The 24,390-nt window shown below is 45.6% G+C and overlaps 1 protein-coding gene across 2 annotated transcripts in view; it reads left to right on the top strand.

Moving 5' to 3' along the window:
- The window catches only part of LOC135197261 (nuclear pore complex protein Nup85-like), a 57,247-nt gene that overhangs the window by 5,000 nt on the left and 27,857 nt on the right, over positions 1 to 24,390 (top strand). For both annotated transcript variants that reach the window (XM_064224359.1, XM_064224358.1), the window contains exons 3-8: positions 1,448 to 1,637; positions 9,678 to 9,847; positions 10,514 to 10,635; positions 11,149 to 11,274; positions 11,916 to 12,038; positions 12,592 to 12,810. In XM_064224359.1, coding sequence (XP_064080429.1) covers positions 1,448 to 1,637; positions 9,678 to 9,847; positions 10,514 to 10,635; positions 11,149 to 11,274; positions 11,916 to 12,038; positions 12,592 to 12,810 — 950 coding nt within the window. The remainder of the gene's footprint in view (positions 1 to 1,447; positions 1,638 to 9,677; positions 9,848 to 10,513; positions 10,636 to 11,148; positions 11,275 to 11,915; positions 12,039 to 12,591; positions 12,811 to 24,390) is intronic.

The following is a 24,390-nucleotide window of genomic DNA, read 5'->3' as shown; positions in this document are numbered from 1 at the left end:
GTTCGTGTTTCCTAAGCACTCACTCCGTAAACAAAGTTATGAGCAGCAGACGACAACACTGATTATGAGATGCAAAGCTTTATTCCCTTAATTGTTTACTTTACTCAATATTTAGTTTAACTCTACTTCAAAATGTTTATTTAATTCATGTCCATTATCCCTTTTTTGCAACCAAATTAACCCCCAAAAATTACAAATGTTTCGGATGTATACTTTCGAGAGCAGACGTTACGTGAGGAAAATGGCTCATCGTTGCCAATCTAGTGGAGCGTCACACATACGCCGATGCATTTACAAACTGTTTCGATGAATTCTAGTTGTCATAGTAATGCAGTAATGATAAAATTGCTCTAATATGTATATATGCTACAAATAGATACGCTAATTTCACTTATTTCCCCGGTTTTGTGTAAGTCTTATACCTAGTTCGAGGGTAAACATACCAGTTGACAACACTGGATAATAAACAATTGAAGAGCGCAAAACGCCGCAAAGAATACCGTAGTCCCCTTGAATAAGTACGAATAAGTGCTGGTAAGAGGTGGGTTTACGATTGTTGTGATGAAAGTGCCCCAGCGTCTATGGGTACAAGTGGTGTGCAGATTTAGCACATGAAATGGGAAGTTTGTTGACACAAGCGACTCCGTAAACATCAAGATAGCGTCAATCTTCGAAACATTTTTAGTTGTAAGTAAAAATTTCTAAAGCGTTTTGGTGAGATTTCCACTGCCGTGGACGCCATTTTCAGTACCCTCTGTTTAAATCTTAAAATTTGGCCTTAATTTCTAACTTTGGAGAAAATACTTACTTCGAAAGGAGAGTAGAGGTCTTTAGCTCCGTTTTTCAACAACAAGAAGTCGCGACTGATGCCCATCTCCGGTGTCAGGACGCGTTATAATGTACTTTTTCGGAGGGTGGCCAGCGTTGATTGTAGGTGGCCTGCTTGCCCTGCTGTGATATTTTACCCTATTTGTCAATATTTATCTCCATAGCTCAATTCTCTGTACTAACTAAATTATGAACATGCATATAATGATGTTTTATAGGTAGCTAAAAATTCTACCTTTGGGTTAGCTATTATAGTATTAGTTATTAGGGTAAAAAACCGCATGGTACAGGGGTGGACCATGTACGATCAATTTGTACAACCCCAAGAAAAGTACATTATAACGCGTCCTGACACCGGAGTAGAGGTCTTTAGCTCCGTTTCTCACTAACAACAAGTCGTGTCTGATGCCCATCTCCGATGTCAGGATGCGTTATAATGTACTTTTTTTGGGTTTGTACACATTGATCGTACATGGTCCACCCCTGTACCATGCGGTTTTTTACCCTATTATTATTTTTATATTAGTTATTATTATTATTATTATAGTACCAGATATTGTGTCAAATTTTTTTGCTTCATTCATTTTTAATGCATTTTGTATGGGAATGTATTTTTCAGAGACACATGCAAAACTTCCAGATGATGCTAAAATGTACCAAGTTGATTCATCTAGCTGGCTTTGGGGGAATCATGCTCGCAAGCTGGTCAATGAAAGTGTTGGGACATTTATTGCGCTGCAGACTGCATTTGTCGAGCCTGAACCAGACAGCTGTATACCCATACTTGTTAAAAAGTCTAGAGAATATAGGTAAGTGGAACAGAATGTATTTTTGATGAGTCTTTCATATATTGTAATAGCTTTCTATAAAGGTATCGAAGCGAGTCATGCATCTATGATTTTGATTATAAGTACTTGATCTAAGATAAATATGTTGGATGTGTATTGTCAGTCAAACTTTATTTGTTCCGATACGTAATACAAACCATCGGTCCTTTAGCAATAGGAAGTAGCTAGCGGCAGCTGGAACGGTCGTAAGCTTCGAACAAGGGGAGAACGGTAGTTAACTGCTTGTCCGATCGTCGCGCGGGAGGTAAACAAATCACTTTTGCTTTCGGCCGTGTGAGGATAGGACGTGCTCGTCATCGCTCTGCCCGCTTTGTCGTTTGCTTTGAGTATCAGCCCTCTTTTTCCTAGTGTAATTGAGAGTATATGATTGTAAGTACTTTGGCATTTCTTTTTTCATTGCAATAATGAGTGATCAAGAAATGGAGATTTCGCCGCGCCCCCCAGTCGCCCGTAGAGTGTGTCCCGGGCTGGAGGGGCGTAGATGCGGCGGATTCAGATCATTTGTGGATGTGGATCCACACGAAGTTTGTACTCGTTGTCGGGGGCGAGAATGCTCCCGCAACGAGCCATGTATAACATGTATGAATTGGTCCGAGGCGCAGTGGGTTCTGTACGAGGGCAGGAAGAGACTTAGGCCGCCAAAGAAGTCATCGGAAAGTCCAGTGACTCCTTTGGTAACGGACACTTCGTCTTCTTTCCTGCCCCCCGGCCAGCCCCCACGTTTCGCGCCTTCCCCTGCGGGGGGGGTCGCGGAGTCCTTCTCCTCTCTCGATCCGTCGAGTGTGGAGGAGGGCGCCCGCTACCCGGACGTCCATTGTTGTGTTCGGGGTCTTCCGTCGGCTCTGGGTGGAGGGTTCTTCTCTCCCCCCGGGCGCGAGGAAAACTCCTTTTGACTAACCCGACTGTTGCTTCCGCAGATGTGCCACCAGCGAAGGACGACCTGGGACAGGTGTGGGAGTCGCTGGGACTGCAGGGAGTGCCTAGTATCCAGGGGTTGATTCAGCGGTTGGCGGGGTCGGCAGTGGTCACTCATGGTACGGTAACCACTACCACTACCACCATATCTACACCAGCGTATGACATGCCACCGCACTTGGTGTATACACCACATGTAATGACGGTGACACCAACGGCTGCAATACACAAACCTATTACTGCCGTACCAAAGAGGACGGTGCCACCGCCACCTGGGTTCTTTGTGTTGCCGACCCCCTAGACCTGCCGCCAGTGCCGAGAATGACGGTAGCTGCCGACAGGACGCCTGGCTCTCCTGTGGTTCCTGCCGTGCCTGCCGTACCTGTTGCTGTCCCTGCTGCTCCTTCCTTTTCAGATGATGTGCATGCTGTTCCTGCTGTTCCTGGACCTGTTCCTGTCGTTCCTGCTGTTGGTGGTGCTGTTACAGTCTCAGGTCTTTCCGGACAGGTGCAGTCGGGCCCTGTTGCTTCGGCAACTGCCCCGGCTCCCTCCTGGATGGAAGACCTGACGTCTGTCCTGCGGAGCCTGGCGAAGAAGAAGAGGAAGAAGAGGAAGGTGTCGTCGTCGTCTTCGTCGTCTTCTTCGTCGTCTGCTGCCTCCTCTTCCCCTTCGACTTCTAAGGCTAACCAGCCGAAGAAGAAGAAGGCTGCCTCCTCCCCCCCTAAGAAGACTCCTTCGGGATCTTCTAAGGGCCCGTCTCGCTCAGGCGAGTCGGGGAGCTCTTCTGCTGGTCCTCCTGTTCCTTCGGGAATGGGGCCCGTCTCTTCCTCTGCAAAGAAGAAGACGACCGGGGGACCCAGAGGTGTACCAGCCTCGGCTGGTACGTCCTCACCTGGTGTTAGCGGTCCTGCCGCTAAATCAGGTTCCGTCTCGGCCGCTTCTCGTTCGCGAGAAATACCGAGTGGACGCTCTTCCACGGGAGACCGTCCAGCCAAAGTCTTGACGTCCGAGCTCGCTCGCCGTCAAGACAGCGGCGCGGAGCAGAAGACTGGCGAGAGTCGTGCGCACGACTCTCGCCAGGCCAGTGGACGCTCTCGCAGCGACCAACTGGCTGCTCGGGTTGACGTGACGGTCGCTGACCAGCCACGGGTTGAGGCGAGGAAGGGGTCCCCGCGGCCGTCGGTACCAGCCACGGCTGGTACCAGCGGCTCGACGCGCCGAGAGGACGCTGGCCGGTCTCGCCGCGACAGAGAGCCTAGCAGGTCACCTGACCGCCGCTCCCATAGGGACCGGGCGGAGACGGTGACCAGCAACAGCTCGCCTGACGCTAGAGATCAGCGTCGACGTTCTCAGCCGAGCCTCTCGCCCCAGGCGAGCGGCAAGGCTAGGCCTGCTGCTCGATCGCCACCGCGGGTTGACGATCAGCAGCAGCCCTCCACGCACGCTGGTCCTGCCAGCGAGCGAGGGGGGAGCGTCAGGTCTGCCTCTCCCGTACCTTCAACCTCCTCGGGCTACACCGGGAGGAGCGAGGTACCGAGGAGTGATCACGAGAGGTGCGCCGCTCGCGATCCCGCTATGACGCCGTATGGCTCAGGCACGGTTTTAGGACCGACCAGAACATACGCGCAAGTAGTTGGAGGTGACCGTCAGGGGTCTGCCGCTGTTCCTCCTTCTGAAGGAGGAGTATCACGGGATCTGTTCTTGCTGGAGGGACTGGACGGTCCGTACTCCACAAGACGCAGTCACTCCCGAGATACAGAGGAACTTTGCAGAGGTCATTAAGCTGATTCGTCAGCATAATGACCTTGCGGAAGGATCGCCGCTACCACCGGCAGAGCCCACGTCCCGGCTCGAGTCATTTTGGGGTCCTAAAGGGAGGGAACCCAAAATGATGGTGGGGTTTACCCCCGCGATCGAGCTTGCAGACTCAGTCCTGGATCAAGTTGAGAATCTCGTCTCAGGACGGGAGGATTCGCTGAAATCCTGACAGTCTTCTAAGCTGCTTCCTCCTCCTCTACAGCGTCAGAGGCGATTCTACGTGCCTTCGGAAGACCCGATACTGCCGAAACAGGTTAACCCGGAGTTAGCGAGGCTGACTCCAGGTGTGTCCCTGCAGCAGCTCCTGTCGGAGAACCTCTGGTTCTCGCAGCAGGAGGCACTTGCCCTGGAATCTACCGCTATGGCAGCGTTCCAGGCAGTCTCTTGGTTGGATTTGTGGTCCCTCACAATATCCAAAGTAGCGGCCGGCTCTGGGAGTTCTGCTCTCGAAGACGACGCTTCTTTCAGGAGACTGTGCCAGTCTGGAGGAAGAGTGATCTCTTACCTCGCCCATCAGACTGCTAACCTGTGGGCCAACTTGGTTCTTCGACGTAGGGACGCAGTCCTTTACCCGAGTGACCAAGGGGGCCGGGCGTGAGGCGGCACTCGGGCTTCGCAATGGACCAATTAGGAGTTCCCCAGCTCTTCTTTTTCCGGAGAGATGGTGGACGCTGCGGTGGAAAGGCGGCGCACTGATGACAGCGACCGCTTAGTTCACCAGGCAGTCTCGAAGGTTATTGGGCAATCTCGAGCGACTGCGGCCAAGCCAAAGAGCTTGGCTAGCGCTTCCACGGCGGCGAAGACGGTTGCACCGTCCAAGCCCCGTGTGAAGACTCCTGCTGTTTCGACGTCTGCTAAAGGAGGCCGTAATCAGCCCTCCTCCCAACCCTCCTTTCCCCGAGGAGGTGGTGGGAAGAAGTCGAAACGAGGAGGGAAACGCTAGGGACGGCGTTCCCCCTCACCTGCTGCCGGAAGTGGGGGGGTGCCTGGCGAGCCATTGGGCGACTTGGCAGCGCTACGGCGCCGAGAACTGGATAGTAGACGTCCTTCGGGAGGGATATCTACTACCCTTCGAGTCTCGGCCCCCCCTCATCTCCAAACCGGTCCATCTACAAACCTATGTCCGGGGATCATCAAAGGACAACGCTCTTCGACAGGAGATCAAGACCATGCTGGCGAAACGAGCTGTAGAAATCGTGGAGGACCAGTCACCGGGCTTTTACAGCCGCCTCTTCCTAGTGGAGAAGGCATCGGGGGGCTGGCGTCCGGTGATAGACCTCTCTCCCCTGAACCGCTTCGTTCGCACGACGCGGTTCACGATGGAGTCGGCACGCTCGGTGCTCGACTCGATCATGGGGAACGATTTCATGCTTTCAGTGGACTTGAAGGACGCGTATTTTCAAATACCCATCCATCAGTCCTCCAGAAAGTACCTCCGCTTCATCTTCGACGGGACGGTGTACCAATTCAGGGCACTTTGTTTCGGTCTCTCAACCGCCCCACAGGTGTTCACGCGAGTGTTCACTCTGGTGTCAGCTTGGGCCCATTCGCACGGGATACGTCTTCTGAGGTATCTCGACAATTGGCTAGTCCTGGCGAGCTCCCGCTCGCAGTTGCTGCAGGACAGAGATCGACTCCTCAAGTTTTGTCGCGATCTGGGGATCGTGATAAACTACGAGAAGTCCGATCTCGAACCCAGGCAGAAGATGAAGTACCTGGGTATGCTGATAGACACGGTAGCAGGGCAGGTCTTTCCCGCAGACTTGCGTATCAGCAAATTCAGGGAGGCAGCCGGCCGGTTCCTGTCTCGGCAGGAACAGGCAGCACAGCAATGGCAAGTCGTGATCGGCCATCTATCGTCACTCGAGAAGTTAGTCCCTCACGGGCGTCTTCACCTGCGGTCTCTCCAGTGGAGGCTAAGGGAGAGTTGGTCTCAGGTCAAGGATAGGCCTACCTTACTTCCCTTACTTTCCCGTGGCTCTCACGGACAAGGTGAGGCAGGACCTAGCCTGGTGGCTCGACGACAAGAACCTCTTAAGAGGAGTGCCCATACGCACTCCCCCCCCGGAGATGCTTCTGTTCTCAGACGCATCGACCGAGGGATGGGGCGCACACCTGGAGGAGTTGCTGGCTGCAGGTGTGTGGGACCATCACGAAAAGCACCTTCACATCAATGTCCTGGAACTCAAGGCGGCGTTCAACGCTCTCCGAGAATTTCAGGACCGCTTGGTGGGACACTCAGTGGTGTTGATGTGCGACAACACCACAGTAGTGGCATATGTCAACAAGCAGGGGGGGCTAGTGTCTCTTCCGCTCCATCAGTTGACGGTGCAGGTGCACGAGTGGGCCACGGCTCACTCGATAGAGCTGTCAGCACGCTACAATTCCAGGCCAAGAGGAATGTAGTAGCGGACAAGCTCAGCCGTCGGGATCAGGTGATAGGGACCGAATGGTCTCTACACCAAGACGTGGCGGAAAGGCTCTTCAACCTGTGGGGGCGACCGGTCGTAGACCTGTTCGCTACCCGGCACAACAGAAAACTTCAGGTTTTCTTTTCGGCCGTGCCGGACCCATGGGCAGCTGCAGGACGCTCTCCAACACCCCTGGGACAACCTCTTCGCCTACGCCTTTCCTCCCTTCTGTCTGATTCGGAAAGTGATCAGTCGAGCGCTGGTCACGTCCCAATCTCAGAATGATCCTGGTGGCTCCCAAACGGCCTCAAGCCGTTTGGTATCCGGACCTGCTGGCTCTTCTTGCAGACGCACCGAGAGAGCTACCCAATTGGCACAACCTTCTAGCCCAGCCACACGTAGAACGTTACCACCTAGCAGTCCAGTCCCTTCAACTTCACGGCTGGCTGTTATCCACCATCTCTTGCGAACGAGAGGCTTTTCTCGTAGCGCAGCAACAGAGATGGCTGGACACGTCCGACAGTCCTCTGCAGCTGTGTACCAGGGGAAGTGGGCCGTCTTCTGTGGTTGGTGTCGTAGACAGGGTCTGTCTCCTCTCAGAGCCACTCTTCAGCAGGTAGCGGATTTCCTCGTGTTTCTTCGCCGAGAGAAGCTCCTCTCAGTACCCACAGTTAAAGGATATAGAGCCGCCCTGGCTCTAGTCCTTAAACTGAGGGGACTGGACATCTCGAACTCGTTCGAGATCTCCTTGCTAATGAGGTAGCTTCGAAGGTCTTGCCCACCCAGGGAACTCAGGCCCCCTGCGTGGATGTGACTCTCGTCCTTAGGAGTTTGACTCGAAGACCCTTCGAGCCACTCCGAGAGTCGTCAGACAGGGATCTGACCCTCAAGACCCTCTTCTTGCTGGCCCTGGCATCGGCGAAGAGAGTAGGGGAACTACATGGTCTTTCTTATGATGTTAAACACACCAGAGGCTGGGGATCTGTGACGCTCGATTTCGTCCCGAACTTCGTAGCCAAGACTCAGAATCCGTCGATCCCTGACGACAGGTTCGAGTCTTTCACGATCCCCTCCCTTCTGGACTTCACCGATAACGATGCGGATGAGATGCTGCTTTGTCCTGTGAGGGCGCTACGGCGCTATCTGAAGAGAACTCGACACCTCAGGCCTGAGTGTCGACGCCTCTTCGTTAGCACGGGGTTACCAAGAAAGAAGTTTCCAAGAACACCGCTTTCTTTCTGGCTGCGTGAGGTGATCAGGAGAGCGTACGAGGCTGATGGTAGCGACGACATCCGTACGCTCCGACCGAGAGCCCACGAAGTCAGAGGTATCGGACCCTCCTTAGCGTTCCGTAAGAACTTCTCCGTGGCGCAGGTCCTGAAGGCAGGTGTCTGGGCCAACCAGACCACCTTCACGTCCTTCTACCTTCGGGATATTGCCCACAAGTCCTTGGATACTTTTTCCTTGGGACCTGTGGTGGCTGCTCAACACGTTGTGTAAGCTTACCCAGCACCCGAGCAGGCAGACCACAGCATCAGATTCCTGGTTATGACGGGTGGGAGAATGAATGTGCGAATGAGAGTGTGACTGGCTTCTCTTCACCATCTTTCTCTACCTCTACCTGTGGGCAGAGGGATACGGTCGTTACCACGCTGGAAGGGAGTCAGATGCAGGTAAGCTACTCGACCGAGCTCCATCCTATCTCTTTAACTAGAGATAGGAGTGTATATCCACCACTTCTCCAACAAGGGGGAGGAAGTGGATGCCTACATGAGACAAACCCATTACTTTATATTTGCTTATGTACAGGAAAAGTTCTTACAATGCTGGTACGAAGAGATACGCTTGCCTCTCTCTTAGTACTCGGCCCAGAGGTCTGACCATTGATCCTGCGGTGCACACCCCGATCAATCGGACAGAGGCTTGGATCCCTCCCTCGCTCTTACGACCAGGGAGGCATTCCAGGGATGGACGAACACCAGTCTGTTCATCAAAAGACTCAGATTCCTCCCACCAAGAAGTGAGTCTTCCTATTGTTAAAGGACCGATGGTTTGTATTACGTATCGGAACAAATGACAATTTGTCGAAAATTGCATTTTTCCTAACTATACAAACCTGAGGTCCTTTACATATAGTCCCTCCTCATGCCACCCCTCACTCTGCATATTTTGCATGGGCCAAAAGCAAAAGTGATTTGTTGACGATCGGACAAGCAGTTAACTACCGTTCTCCCCTTGTTCGAAGCTTACGACCGTTCCAGCTGCCGCTAGCTACTTCCTATTGTTAAAGGACCTCACGTTTGTATAGTTAGGAAAAATGCAATTTTCGACAAATTGTCATTTCTGAGAAGTTAACTTTGTATATATTTTAAGAATATGAGGAATTTCATGAAACTTGAAAGAATAAAACAGTGTTGAATGGCATTTTATTATATAGCCATCAAACTATACTAAAAATGTAGATTGGTGTTTTGTTTGTTTACTATTAGTGTTAAGCATATAACTGGAGCAAAAGTAGCCAGGAGCAAAATCTATGAAGACAGAAGGGCAGAGAAAAGTTGTTGGAAAAAAGGCATGTTAGACAGCCTAAGTTGTGCACCACACACCATGATCCATATTGCTTAGTATAGCCATACCTTTAAGCATATGATTGTTAATTAGGAATAAATCACATAATTAGCAAGATTTGGGAATGCAAAGCAGTTCCTTGGAACCATGTTTTTAATAGTAGATTTTAGTAATTATATATTTTACTGTAGTGGATATCAATCAGACTTGACATTTAAAAGAGTACATAGCCAAGATGTTCAAGTGAAGGTTCTTTAAAAGAAAATAATTAAATTGCATTTTGTGGTAGGTCCATGATACAAGCATGCAACAGCGAGATCACTGCAGACCTGCAATCCATGGAGACTGACAATGGTCAGAAGGGAGAAGAGGAGGAGTTGGCAGAATGTGCTCAGCTTCTTTCCAAAATGGAGCTAATTTTGAGTCTTATAGAAATCCTGTTCATTGACAAAAAACCAGGTACTGTAAAACTTATGTACAATTAGTAGTTTTCACACTGCCATCGTGTAAGGCATACAGAAATATAAGACCCATCCCAATTTTTATAAAACAAAAGTGACTAATATGTAATGCCCCTGTAGATAATATTTACCAACGTCAGGTGACAACAAACACAATGCAGTGTTCAGTAGAATGATGACTGAGGTTTAAAAACCCCTATGCTAACAATTTTTTTTTGTGGGTATTTCTTAATACTTTAGATAATAGTTAGTGATGTCAGTAGAGAATACTTGTTACAACAAAAGCTGGGAGAACGTTTTCCTTACAAGACAGAACCTTTTGCTTTTTATTTGGTTGGTATTTCATTTTATATTATCTTCGTAATGGGTAATGTAATGTCTCAAATTACAAATTAATATGCTGAAATTTATCATAGGGCTTCTTTTATATCTGTCTTGTCTAAACTTTTTTGGGATGTAACTTTTTTTTTTTTTTTTATAGAAAACAGCCCATCTTATATGCTGCCAAATATAGTAGATTGTATTGTACATGGTTATATTTGCATATTTCAGGTTTTGTTGACTTCAAAACTCAAGTAAAATTAAATATTTCCATATTGCCAATACCTTGAGCATATTTCAAATCTGCACTGTAAATAGATTTTCATTCTTTGAATTTGTACAGGTGGTTTGGTCTTGGGACAGCTCGTGGCTTGGATCGTTCACCATTTCCCTAAGTGCAGTGACAAGGGAGATGAAGCCATGGCATCTGATCATCCACATCAACATCCCTCTTATTGGGATGCTGTAAGTAGGATAGGTTTTAGCTATGTTACGTTCAATGTCTGTTCTATAAGGATTTTGTATGAAATTCAAGTAACATGACCGAGGGTGCACTTATATTTTTATATTTTTGTGATCAAAGAGATAGGTACTGCATTGAAAATGCTGAAGTTCTGTTCTATGATGTCTTATTAGGCCAGGTTGGTTGATAAATTAAAGCTCTCAAGGAGGATCCTTGTTCATGTATTCAAAATGCTTTTTAATTTAGCTTACCCTGGAAAAAGATGCTGTGTTAACAAAGGGCAAGATCATGGTGTAAAGAGCATTAATAGGTTTCATTTGCCATCTTAAGTATACGTAGCATCCTTTTTAGGAACTGGTAGGTCGTCTGTTGAGAATCATTTACTAATATTCAAGGGAAAAATTTAGCATGCTTTTGCCTTTCTTTTGATCAAAATAGTTGTCCCTAACATTTGTGGAAATTTGGTCAGCTCTCTCCCTCTCTCTCTCTCTCCAGTAAATCTTGTATGTTTGCAGATATATGGATTGGTACTGCAAGGTCAGATGGAAAGTGTCCGAAATATGTTAGCCCATCATCCAGATGCAAGCACTGATCCATTTCTTTCAATGGATGAGCTTTTGAGAAAAATGCCAGTATATCAGGTATGTATTTTTGTTACCTGCTTAGTATTCAGTAAAAAATGCTTTTATAGATTTTTCCTTTTTGTCAGATTAGTGCAGTAAATGCAGTGATATTGTTTGCATAGCCTTGACATTGGAATTCATGAGTAAAATGTTTCGTGTGATCTTGCCTTTATTATTCATTGTGCTTTTTATTTTAGTGATGCCATTTGCATTCATTATGAATTCTTTAAAGTAGTGTATATGCAAAGGAGTTTGCAACCTCTAATTAAAAAATAAATTTAGTATTGAAGCTCTCTCTTGCTGTTATAAATTATTGCAATGAGACTTTTGAGTCTTAAATAAGATAGATTTGAGACTCTTGTTTAACAGTGCCCCTGCTCACCTGTCTGCTGAAGAGTTAGTAAATGATGCTTTTTTTCCATGTGTCTCTCTCATTCATGGTTATCAAAATGTAATAAAATCTGTAATATATACAAAGGGTATAAGTAAATGAGGTGCAGAGGGAACGGTCATTGCAATTATCTTTTTATTTTTTCTTCATAGAGGCCAAGGATGAATTACCACAGATAACTGAGGATTGCTGTGAACTCAGTCATATTGCTCTTTGCACTAGGGCCTTTAATATTCAGATAGACTAATCTGTATATCTTGCTACGCAGGCATATTCTGGAGTGTCAGAGGCCGAGTTCACTGTTAGGTGGCAACACTGGCAGAGTGAATGTGAACGTCGACTTCAAGATGGCCACTTCACAACATGTCACCAGTTGAAGGCAACATGCCAGGTCAGATAATATTTATAATCTAGTATTTGTTTTACACTATTTGTAGTTAAAGGGAAAGTAATACCTAATGAGTATAGTGGTTGAGCACATTCAATGCATTCAGCAGCATGTTTTCTCTCATGTAGTTTTTCCTAAGGAAGGGAAGTGCCTTCTTCCATTTCTAATTTCATTGTAAGATTTATGCTTATTAAATAATGAATAATGAAGTTAGGATATTTATTCCTTAGAGCATTCATTAAGGATTTCTAATATTACAATGAAAGGAGAGGAAATATGTTTACCAGTGGAAGGTACTTTTATTCCTTAATTAATTGGTTATGTATATTAGTTGCTTTGTATGTGGTGATACTATTTCTGAGGCTCTTTTAAAGGTAAAGTCTTGCTTAAGGGTGAGCCTACAAGTATTTTTCTTGATTTCAAAAGTGCTTTCTTAACTAGGGGGCCATAGCTATTCTAAATTTTTGTATGGTTCATGCAGACTAGTTGTTACTTGAGCTAAAACATAAGGTATATGTTTCGAGCTTGTTTTACACCCATAACGTTTCTATTTCAGATTCTGTGCGGAGATCAGTCTACAATTAACGGCTTGATTGATTTGATGGACACTTGGTATCATCTTATGGTGTCCACACTCCTGTTTACTAACCCAACCATCAAATTATTCCGCTTACACAGTGCAGCACAGGATGCTATAAATGTTTTGGGTGGTGAACAGGGTATTACTCCCCTTGATCATGTCTTGCTTGCTGCTATGGAGGCTGACGCCCATGAGGTGAGAAAATGTTTTGAGTATGATTAATATATTGGCTTTCATAAAATGGTTTACGTAATAAATTCATACTTCATAAATTGATAACCAATAATGATCTAACAGTATGTACTTTTAACTAATGTTCTGGGCTGTCACATTCTCTTTTTTATTCTGTAGCCAGCTTTATGAGAGTTCTAAGGTTTTAAGTGTAGTATTTTGTTAAAACAATAACTAATATAATGGCCTTCTAAATAAACTGAGAGTCAAGAAACAGTATTTTTTAAACTCGGCATTTCAGAAAAGGAATATTTAATATTTTACATTTTGTTCATGAAACTTACCTGTCAGATATATATATAGCTGTATTCTCCGAAGTCCGACAGAATTTCAAAACTCCCGGCACACGCAGTGGGCGGCCAGGTGGTTAGTACCCATTCCCGCCACTGGGAGGCGGATATCAGGAATCATTCCCATTTTCTATTCAGATTTTTCTCTGTCGCGGTAGTGAAAACACCTGTTTCCATTACCTCCGCCTAGGATTTTGAAACTTCATTAGCCGCTTAAGTATCCTACTTATTTTTTTGAATGATTGACTTGGATTTGTGGCTAGGCATACGCTATCATAAATTAATTAAAATTTTTTCATTGCATATGATGTCTGAATCTAGTTAGCCTAGTTTCAGACTTTGTTGTCTGCAACGGGTAAGGGGAGGCTACCGAAACCTTCGGTAGACACTCGCTTAGTATACATGACGTTTACATGTTTTCTTTGTTGAAAGATCAATGTAATTAGTGTAATGTTGACTGATTCCGAAAGAAGACGTATGATTCGTATGTACGCAAATTAGAGCGTGATAGAATCAGGAGGTCTTCCTCCACAGTAACAGAAGTTAGGATAATGAACCTACTAACCTCCAGTAAGACTTTATTTTGCCTAACCCTGTGGTATGGCTTACGGGTAAAGGCCTAGAGGAAGTTCTGTGAGAAGTAATGCCCTTTCTATTATGGTGGATTACATCAAGTAAGCTTGAAAGTGCTCGCTCTCCAATCAGTGTTGTGAGTGTAGTGATGTTGATTTTGCCCCTAGTGTTGTGGAGGGGGCGTCAGATCGGTCCTATAACGCCTCTAGGTCTAAACCTCTGTCGGACTCCCAGGCCAGGGAGGGGGCAAGTTGAAAACCGAAGGAGGGTTACGGGAACCCCCCCACCGATCTGGCGTCCCTTCGGCAGGACAAGGCTGCCAAAGATCGTGCACGTGCACGAATCATGAAAGATTGCTTCTCGTCCTCCGAGGCGTCTCCCGCAAAGGTTGGAGCTCTCGAAAGGACTCGCGCCCTCTAAAAAAGAAGCTTCAGAGAAGAGGATGCTTCCACGTCCTCTCTCTCGCAGGAGGGGGCGTCAGAGTAACTGTTCTGGCGTCCCTTAGGCTTAACTTAATATCGATAAGCGTGACAAAGACGCAAAATGTCGCACAGGCGGCTGTCGTCTTGGTCAAGAGATTAAAAATGTCCTTAAGGCAGGACCCTCACGAGGACGCCTTTCGAGACATTCAACGCTTTATCGAGAGGAAGGAACGTCTTTACTCTTGTAGCAAGGATTGTTTTCTTGCTTTCCAAGACGCTCCCCTCCCTCCTCCCCTCATCGGGCTATGTATACGTTTATGTGACGTTCGCTTTACTACGAAACGGGATATTGTTCAAGCTCATAAGCTTGACGTCCGGCAAGCTGATTTGCATAGTCAAACAGCTCGCCAAGACGCATCTTACTCGTCCCTAAGGGACGCTCTGTCAGCGGACAGAGATGACACTGGACAGACTATCCTAGTTTTCGACAGGAGAAGGGCAAAGAATTCTCATACCCAAGAACACACAGGCGTCCTTTTAAATGCCCTTCTGCAGTGTCGATGAGCGTGACAAAGACGCAGATGTCGCACAGCCGGCCGTCGTTTTTGTCAAGAGTGGCGAACGTCCTTAAGACTCGTCTGATGACGATCACGTACTTATGCTTAGGACGCTCTGCGTTTCATGAGCGGCTCTCCCCTCGCCAGGAAGCCTCTCAAGTTACTCGTGTTGACGCACGTCATTCACTATGACGCTTCCCTTGACGCTCTTCAAGACGCTCAAAGAATGCAATCAGGACGTTCGGCAAGCACCTCGCGACGATGCCTTTCGGAACGCTCGGCGTTCCTTTTTTGAGCGCGTTTTCTGGATATGTTCATTTGATACTAAGACGCAAGATGTTGCACAGGCGGCCACCGTCTTTGTTAGAAGGTAATGAAAGTCTTTAAGGCCGTCTTGGAGACGATAGCCTTACGTCTTCCTATAGTGCTCTCACACTTCAAGGAGCAAGCGTGCGGCTCTCCAGGACGCTTTCGGGTGGCCTTTCAGAAGACGCTCGACGTCATAAACATTGATAAGCTTTTTGGAAGACGCTCGATGTCTTACACATCTGGACGCTCGCCAGGACGCTAGCGAGGACGCTCGCCAGGACGCTAGCGAGGACGCTCGCCAGGACGCTAGCGAGGACGCTTTTGAAGATGCTCGGCATCCTACACGTCATGACGCTCGGTAGAGCACTTGCCAGGACGTTGCTTCAGAACGATAGGCGTCCTCGCATCCAAGACGTTCGGCGGATTCCTCAAGAACGCTCTTCAAGAGGGGTCGTCGAAGAAGAGGAAGGAGTTTGGTCTCGTCAGATGTCTACTTCGCTTTCTACGAAGGGAGCGTTCAATAGAATCCATCACTTGATGAATTCCAGGAAAACTGTAAGCAGATTTCGGTGTCATAAAACGCCGTCGTCTGCTTTCGGGATTGCGCTGCCGAAGGGGAACATTAAGGTCCTTCCTGTCGTAAGCCCAGTCTCTAATCAGGAATCCTGCCCCTTCCTCGATTTCTGCGGGAATCGGGAAGGCTATATGCTCGAATTCCTGGATTACTTTCCGTCATGCAATTGGGTAGTTCTCATTGACAAAGTTCTTAATAACATTTTATCGCATAAGCGGATAAGTAACAAAATTTCGAAAGAGCTCTCATTCATTAGTCAGAGGCTCATCCAGGAAAAAGACTTATAGACTACGTCCATGAAGTCTTATGTCAAATATCATAAGAAGCTTGAACTTTCCTTTTCGATCTTCGGTTCTCACTTGAGGATTTCCATTTGAATAATATTATTCCTTCTCTTGGCAAAGAGAATGAAGACAGTCGATTTCCATTCTCTCTCTTCCTCGTCGAGGAAAGAATGTAGTAGAGAATTAGATGTTCAAGTGACTGCAATACTTATGTATTTTATCTTCGCGTCATATTACTAATGTAAAGTTCAAGTCTATACGCAATATCGTAGTTACTCTACAGATGGCAACCGAAAGGACTGTTTATTTTAAGTGGATTTAATCGGTCCTTCCTGCAAACTTCCAGGAGTTTCCGGTGTAAGGACAATGCTTGAAGGTATTGTTACAACAACACCAACTCAGCTTCTGCATGTAGCGAATTATGTTTCGCTTAAATATGCCTGCTTGAGAATTTTCTTATGATCGATAATAGTAACGAACCTATTCCTTCGTAGAAGAGAGTAGCTGGTAACTCAGGCAGAATAGTGCGAAACGAGAGGTTGCTGTCATTGTGGATGACGCAGTATATTTAATCGGTACTCCCGGCAACTTTCCAGGAGTTTCCGATTTAACATTTGGTTAATTAAGCGTAATGTTTCGACAACACAAAATCAGCTTCTGTATTTAGCGAATTCTGTTTCGCTTAAATATGCCAACTTGAGAGTTTCTGTTCAAATAATGGAAAATCTATTCCTTGATGAATAGAATAGGCTGGCAACTCGGCATAAGACTGCGAGAAGGTGAACATAAGCTGCTGCCTGTAACTGTCACAGTGTCTCACACTGTCACCAACTCAGTGTTAGGTAGCTCGTTGTAATGCTCAGTCGGTTACGTCTCTCTCTCCCGCGGGATTGATTTACGAACCGTATCTCTGCCCTACAATCATGACTTTCGCCTCGGGTTGAGGGGATTTCTGGTAATCATGAATAAACGACTTCCTTTTGCTAAGAAATTTTCAACAGAGATATCTCTTAGACATGTTCGGCGCTGCTTACCGCACTGTAACAGAATTCTGTACGAGGTCTAAACCGCAGCATAGCACTATAATAATGCTCTCCTGCTTATGGCAAAGCGCAGCCTTATTAGGGAAGGAAGCATGCTTAGTGAGGGAATGGATGAGTCTGCTGGGGACCATTTCCTCGCTGGAGAAGCTTTTTTCACTGAATAGACTGCAATTCAGACCTCTACAGTTTTTCCTACAGGAGAACTGAAATAACATCAAAGATCTAGAGATTAATTCTAAACGTCTCTCAATGGGTTAAGGATCACCTCAGGTATACTGAGAGGGAGCCAGGCATCCGGACAGAGGTCCTGGCACATAATCTAAAAGAATTGGAAGCAATTTGGTTGGCTCTCCAGTTCCTCGAAGAGTGAGGTTTTGGTCGAGTGGTCCAAATCATCTCAGATAATTCCGCAGCTCTCTCATATCCCAAGAAAAGAGAGATGGTTATCGGCATAGGCACGGAACGTAACGATCCTTAAGAGGTTCGTTACACGATTGCACGTCCGTGCGGATCTTCTCGATCGACGGCAGCAACTACTGACGTTTGAGTAATCCTCGCTTAGAAGTATGTCGAGAGTTGTGGAGACTTTAGGGACGTCCTTTCGTAGATTTTGCAATATTGAAGACGAAGAAGCTTCCTTCTACGTTGTCGCCCTTATTCTCGATCCGAGAGCTGGTAGCAATAGACGCCATCCTATAGTATGGAATGGGGATAGTTGGTTAGCCCTTTTCCCTATTCAAAAGCTTAGGAAATGTAATAAGATAATCGCTGGCGTCAGAGGGAGTGAGAAAGACGCTGATCGCCCCATGTTGGCCTTCGAGAGGCTGGATTCACAGAGGTCACGTCCTTCAGAGAGCACTTTCCAAGGACCCTTCCCGAGAGAATCGGTCTACTCTAACAGCCTCACTTCGAGAGGTACCTAAAATCTCTCCGCTCTGAGTCTGAATGCGTTCAGACTGTCAAGAAGCGAGGAGGTCTTCAAGATTAATTGCAAGTCTCATTGCCAAAGCAAAGCAGTGCTGCATATTTTGCAGTGTACCAATCGGAGTGGTGGGCCGTTCTTGGGACATAGGGCAGGAAGAATGACTGTTTCCTCCACCTCTGACCTCTGTGAATTACTTTACCGCCTTCCCATTCCGTCTGAAGTATGGGATAAGCTAGCAGTCCCAACTATTGTAGAATACGGAAATATGTTGACGGCCTCTAGGCTCAGAGATTCGGATCTGTCAAACAACAAAGCCCTTCACGATCCTTTGAGGTCTGTGGAAATCTTGAAATTTTTTAGATCGAAGCTTCCGGCATGGAACTTAGATGTAGTCTGAAGTTCCTGATGTCAAAGCATTTCGAACCTCTCCTTTCTGTAAACTTAATACACGTAACCAGAAAGGCTAATTTTCTAACCACTCTAGCTACGGCAAAGATGGTTAGTGAGGTTTTAGCCATCATCAGAGGTTTTGGCTTAGAGGACATAATTCGGTGTCCTCTAAGCCTTCCGTTCTTGCTAAGAACGAAAACCCACCCGTCTAACCCTTGGCCCAGAGACCTGGAGATCAAGGGGATGGCACAAATTATTGGGCAAGAGCCACAGAGAGTCCTGTGCCCTGTCGGGACTCTCAAGTTTTATCTTGATAAAACTAAAGAAAGTCGAGGTCATTCGGACAATCTGCGGTGTTCCGTAAAAAGACCAGACTTGCCCATGTCGAAGAACGCCCTGGCGTTATTTTTAAGGAGTCTTTCTAAGAGGCTCATTCGTCATGTTTGAACAAAGATTTGAAACCTTTTAAAGTAAATGCTCACAGAGGTGAGGGCGCGGCCTCGGAAGCATTTCAACAGAGCATGACACTCAGTAATATCCTGTGCCACGTTTGAGCGAAGCAACTCTGTGTTCCGCTTCACACTCCCCGCCCGGGATGTGAAGACGACATATGAGATCTGCGAGTCGCTAGGACCATACATATCCGTTGAAAATATTATTGGAGGCAGGAAGCAGCACGAATCCTATCCTATAGAAAAGTGGATAGGTGTGGCTTTTAACTTTGAAGGGTTGGTCGCTTGAGGCGCTTTCCCTTTCGTTAGCCTAGAAGTTATGGGACTAACTTCGATAGGTTAGGTCAGGTGGTGGTTTTAGCTTCGTTGCCCTCACAGTATGGTCAATATGGTCTAGTCACATTGTGGTCACGCTCCCGTTGACAGATCATCTAGAGCGCACCAACTACACCAGGTCACTACCTTGTTGGCAACTCTAGTAAAGCAAAAGCAGACTTCGGTGACAGTAATCAAGAAGTCAGCTATGCTAACAGGTAAGGAATCAAGATGTCAATCATCTGCACTTGAGGTGTTTCCTAATCCTTCTATTCTGTCCCTTCCCACCTCCAATGGTGGGATTCAGCTATATATATATCTGACAGGTAAGTTTCATGAACAAAATGTTATTGTTATGATACAATAAAGTTTGTTCATACTTACCTGGCAGATATATATAATTAAAGTACCCACCCACCTCCCCTCAGGGGACAGTGGTATGAAAAATCTGAATAGAAAATGGGAATGATTCCTGATAATCCGCCTCCCAGCGGCGGGAATGGGTACTAACACCTGGCCGCCCACTGCGTGTGCCGGGAGTTTTGAAATTCTGTCGGACTTCGGAGAATACAGCTATATATATATCTGCCAGGTAAGTATGAACAAACTTTATTGTATCATAACAATAACATATTTTATGCATTGTTTAAATTGAAATTTTTATACATTCAACTTACCTGTCAGATATATACATAGCTTTTACTCCGTCGTCCGACAGAAATTCGAATTTCGCGGCACACGCGACAGGTAGGTCAGGTGATCTACCCCCCGCCGCTGATGGGTGGCGGGAATAGGAACCATACCCGTTTTCTAATTCATATTTTTTCTGTCGCTTGGAATGTAAACAACGTTTGCAGTTCCTCCTGATGGATTTTCGTGTTTCATCGCCATCGATCGTCTGGGCTAACTTTTACAGGGAAGTATGGATCTTTGGTTCGGCATACGCTTTTGTTAACTTTTAGAATTTTTTTTGATAAAATTAACTTCGAAAATTTAGAAGATTAGTGACGTGTAACTACCGAAGTTTTCGGTAGACACTCGTCCACTTTCATGAAAGTGAATTACGTATACTTTCATGAAAGGGAATTACTTATATTTATTCATTAATACAAATAAGTGTTAGAGTTTGATTGAGGAAATGTATATCTTTCTTCCTAGTTGGGGAAGTCAGAAAGTAACTATCCTTTAGAAGCTTTATTAGCTCTTGTGTTAACGAGCAATTATAGTAGTAACAGTACTAGTAGTTGTTGCATCCTCATCACCTTCTTACTCCGCAGAATCTACAATATCATATTTGCAAATTGTAGACTTTGGATATAGTTCGAATGCGAACTCTTAGAACGTAAGAAGTGGATATAGTGTTCCCCCATTACAATGGAGGGTGCGTCTGATCGGCTCTGTCTCGCTCTCAGGTCTAGACCTCTTCCAAGCTCACAAGCCCAGAGGAGAAGGAATGTCGAAAACCGTAAGGAGGTTTCAGAGAATCCCACCGGTCAGGCGTCCCCTCGGCAGGTTCTGTAGAGCGTCCCAGACTGCCAGGGATTAGCCATTTGGAAAGGCATCCTAAAACAGTGTTTCTCCCTTTTTATGCGTACGGTTCCTCGATGGATAGAAGAACTTCAAATGAATGAAATTGGCGAAGATCCTCGTATAATGCCTTCTGGTAGAATTATTCAAAATTAGAATGACATTAATCGATCCACCTTTCGGAATCAGGCGACGATTTAGCGCCTTCTAATATTAGAGATCATTCGATAACATTTGTGATAAAGTCATTGTTCGAACATTTTTTTTCGCAAGTAGCGAGAGCGCTATCCAATGGGGGTATGAAATTGTTTATTTCAACATAAGATTCCCCATCGGTGCATTTTTTAGATATAAATCTATTATGATGAGAACGATTTAGATTGGTTGTCAATCGAATGAATTATATGGATCTCGTTGAGTGATAAAGCATATATGTATGACTTTTAAGCTTCTAGCTCCTACCATGCTTAGGACAAATCGCCTTAGGACTACGGTATGGCAAGGCATAGACACATACCGAAATTTATGCTATAATGGTCAAGTGAAATCCTTACAAAATTTCCTAAATTAATACGGTTTACCTTAATGTAACAGTATTATAGAGGATTCTATTAAGCTAGAGTATGTTATATATGCTATCGTGTCTTCGAGAAGTGATCGGAGAAGCATATCTTTATTGGTGGATTGAGAGTAGGATAGAAAATTTTTCTTCGTGTTAGAAGAGGTTTCCATGAATTACCAGTACCCTTTTAGGACTTTCCTAGGAAGGAATAGGTTTAAAAGAATTGTTTAGACGACACCTATTTAGTTTCTAGACTTGTCGAAGTCTCGTTAGCTTAATTATGCTTATATAAAAACTTCCTGAAGTTCGATAATAATTTATAAGATTCCTTTATTTAATTGAGTTAAACTGCAACTATGGAAAGGGAAGGCCAAGACCTGCTTTCGCTTTGAAGACCAACCAACGCAGTCGCAGTACCATCTTGTTCTCAGTCGTGAGAGTCGTTTACAGCTCTCTCTCCTGCGGAATGGGATAACTAACCGTATCTCTTCCCTACAATCGTGGTCTTAGCCTCGGATTGAGGGAATACTGAAGCTATCATAAATAATATAGTGTCTGCCTTTTGTTAGGAATCTTTCAATAAGAAGGATATTACAACCTTTCAATGCTGTTTACCGTAGGTAACATGATTAAAGGATTCTAATGCAGCAGAACATGATATTATTTAATGCACTCATACTTACGAAAGCATGGCTTATTAGAATACATACTTAGTTGAGAAGAGAGATGTAATAGAGATTCACTTCAAGACTACGGTATGGTTAAGTCTTTCGAAAAAGGACACAACCATATTTAGAATCGGATATTGCGCAGAAGTTGTATGAGTCGGATGGGAAACATTCTTTTAGTGGGAAATGGTTTCCCTGAATGGATTATACTATGTATATAAAAGTTTTTCATAATAAGAACGGAATTAACATATGAAAGGATGTCGGGTACCATAAAGACACAGATGTTCTGGCACATAACATTAAGATAATTAGTAGGAGGCGCCAGCCTGGCGCAGATGCGCCACCCTGGCGCGGGTTGCGCCGGCCTGGCGCAGGTTGCGCCAGCCTGGCGCAAGTTGCGCCACCCTGGCGCAAGTTGCGTCAGCTTGGTGCAATAAGCCTAGAGCACCATCCAAAATATTTCTCGTTTGAGCGAGTTATTAAATAAAAGCAATACAAGAATTTGCGAGTCCGTGAGAACCTCGATCGACGATAATAACTGTTTAAGTATGTCTAACATTTATTGCAAAGAGTTTGTGAAAGAACCTGCGAGAAGTCTTCTTCATAGATCTCTTAGCAAGAAGAAGACGAACAGTCTTCCTGTAGACTGCTTCCTTTTCCTCAAACCATGCCATAAGGAATCATAAGCGCCAGCCAGACGCCTGGCTCTAACTAGAAATAATTAGTTAATAGATATACCTTAGAGCAAATTATGCTTTCCTACATAGAGCTGGGAAGTTACTCAGTCCCTCGCACTGGAGTGGTCCTTCTCGTTCAGGAAAAAAGGGGGGGGGGAATACGGAAGAATTAACCGAGGAAAGAATAATTCCCCTTCCGATATACTCGTATTAGAGGAAAATATAGAAGAAACATCCAACTATGGAAGTACTGTAGAATTATAGGATTCTTACAGCACCTCTTCTTATTTTGATATCGAGATTTCCTGACCAAGGTTGCGAGTAATAGGCCATAAAGGCTCCAGCCAGGCTTTAACCAGGCGATAGGCGCCAACCAGGCGATAGGCGCCAACCAGGCGCGAGCGCCAGCTAGGCGCGAGGCGTCAGCCAGGCGCGAGGCGTCAGCCAGCTGCAGGAGCGCCATGGCTTTAACCAGGCGATAGGCGCCAACCAGGCGCGAGGCGTCAGCCAGGCGCGAAGCGCCAGCCAGGCGCAAGATATCAGGATCTCCAATTTCTCAGTATTTGGAGATAGACTTTCCAAGAGTTTCCTCTTTGAGAACTGACACAAGATCAGTTTTTTCCTGACAGTGACACAAGTTGTCGCACAGGCGGCCGTGGCCCTTGTCAGGATTAACTGAAATTGCGGAAGTCTCTAACAAGAACAGACTTCTCATGTCAGGTAACATAGTGGTCACGTGAGCGACTTCTTTCCTGGCAAGAGGAGTTGTTTTGGGAGAAACTCTTTTTGCCAGATCAACCCTCTACTGACAATTATTCTAGATATCGCACAGGCGAACGTAGTACGTGTCAGGATAAGTGGGTTCTTCTGCTTTATAGACCTTTACATGGTGAAGAGAACTGATATCTTTAGAGGTCTCTCGCTTTCCTCAACCTTATGAGACAAGGGATAGAAAATATATCGGACTCATAAGTTAATCTGGGTGCAGGTTTTAGAAAGACCTTGGCAACCCCTTTTTTATTGCACGTTTCGGCTAGTCCCTTGAACCATGCAGCTCCTCTTTCTCCTCTTTCATTGTTATTAACAGGATGGTATATTATCCTACTCCCATGTAAACATATAACAAGGAAGACCTTGTAATGTTTTGGTACTGGAAAAGACTCGTAGGAGCTCTCAGTATTGGGTGAGAGGCTCTTTCAAGTATCTGAACCGTACATTACGGCCTGATGTCCTAGGATAGGAATCTTGAATGATTCTCCTCGATCCTGGATCAGTTAGTAGGAGAATAGGATAATAATAATTTGTTTTGCAGAATAACGATGATAGAATTTTTCCATTCTCTCGTTGCCCAGGCACGAGGACAGGAAGAAAGAATATAAGAGAGAGGTAGCAATATACGCCATCTTTATGTTATAGAAAGGGGAATAAAATTTAGTCTTTTTCCCCTAAAAGATAAACTCTTTACAGAATGTAAGATAAAGGGCGTCAAAGAAAGAGAGGATATATGTTATGCCTCATTTTAGACTTAGTGAGGTTGGATTCTCAGAGGTCACGTTCTTCTCACAGCAGGTTTTGGAAGTCTTTTCCAAGACAGTCTGAATATTCTTTCAACATCTATTTTAAATGGACCTTAACAACCTCTCCACTCTGAGTCTGTGTGCGTGCAGACTGACCAGAAGTGGACATGAATGAGAGGATGTTTCAAGGTAAATGACAGTAGTCATGGATAAGATATATAATTACTGCAGATCGTGCTTGAGGGAATGTGGAAACTGTCCTCTTCCAATACCTCTGTGAACCACATAGCGGTTTTTTCTTCCCTTTCAGAGGGAAGAATTACCTTTGTATATATCTGCTATCAAAGAACGCAGTAAAAGGCTATACTCTGTCTCTATAAAGGGAATTGGAGATAGCAGAGCATTAAGATCTTCGGGATCTTACACAATACCTCTATACGACAAGACTTGGAGATC

This window comes from Macrobrachium nipponense, chromosome 18 (genome assembly GCF_015104395.2).
Source record: "Macrobrachium nipponense isolate FS-2020 chromosome 18, ASM1510439v2, whole genome shotgun sequence".
Lineage (NCBI taxonomy): Eukaryota > Metazoa > Arthropoda > Malacostraca > Decapoda > Palaemonidae > Macrobrachium > Macrobrachium nipponense.
Note: the sequence above shows the minus strand (reverse complement) of the source record. Positions and strands in the feature narration are given on the sequence as shown.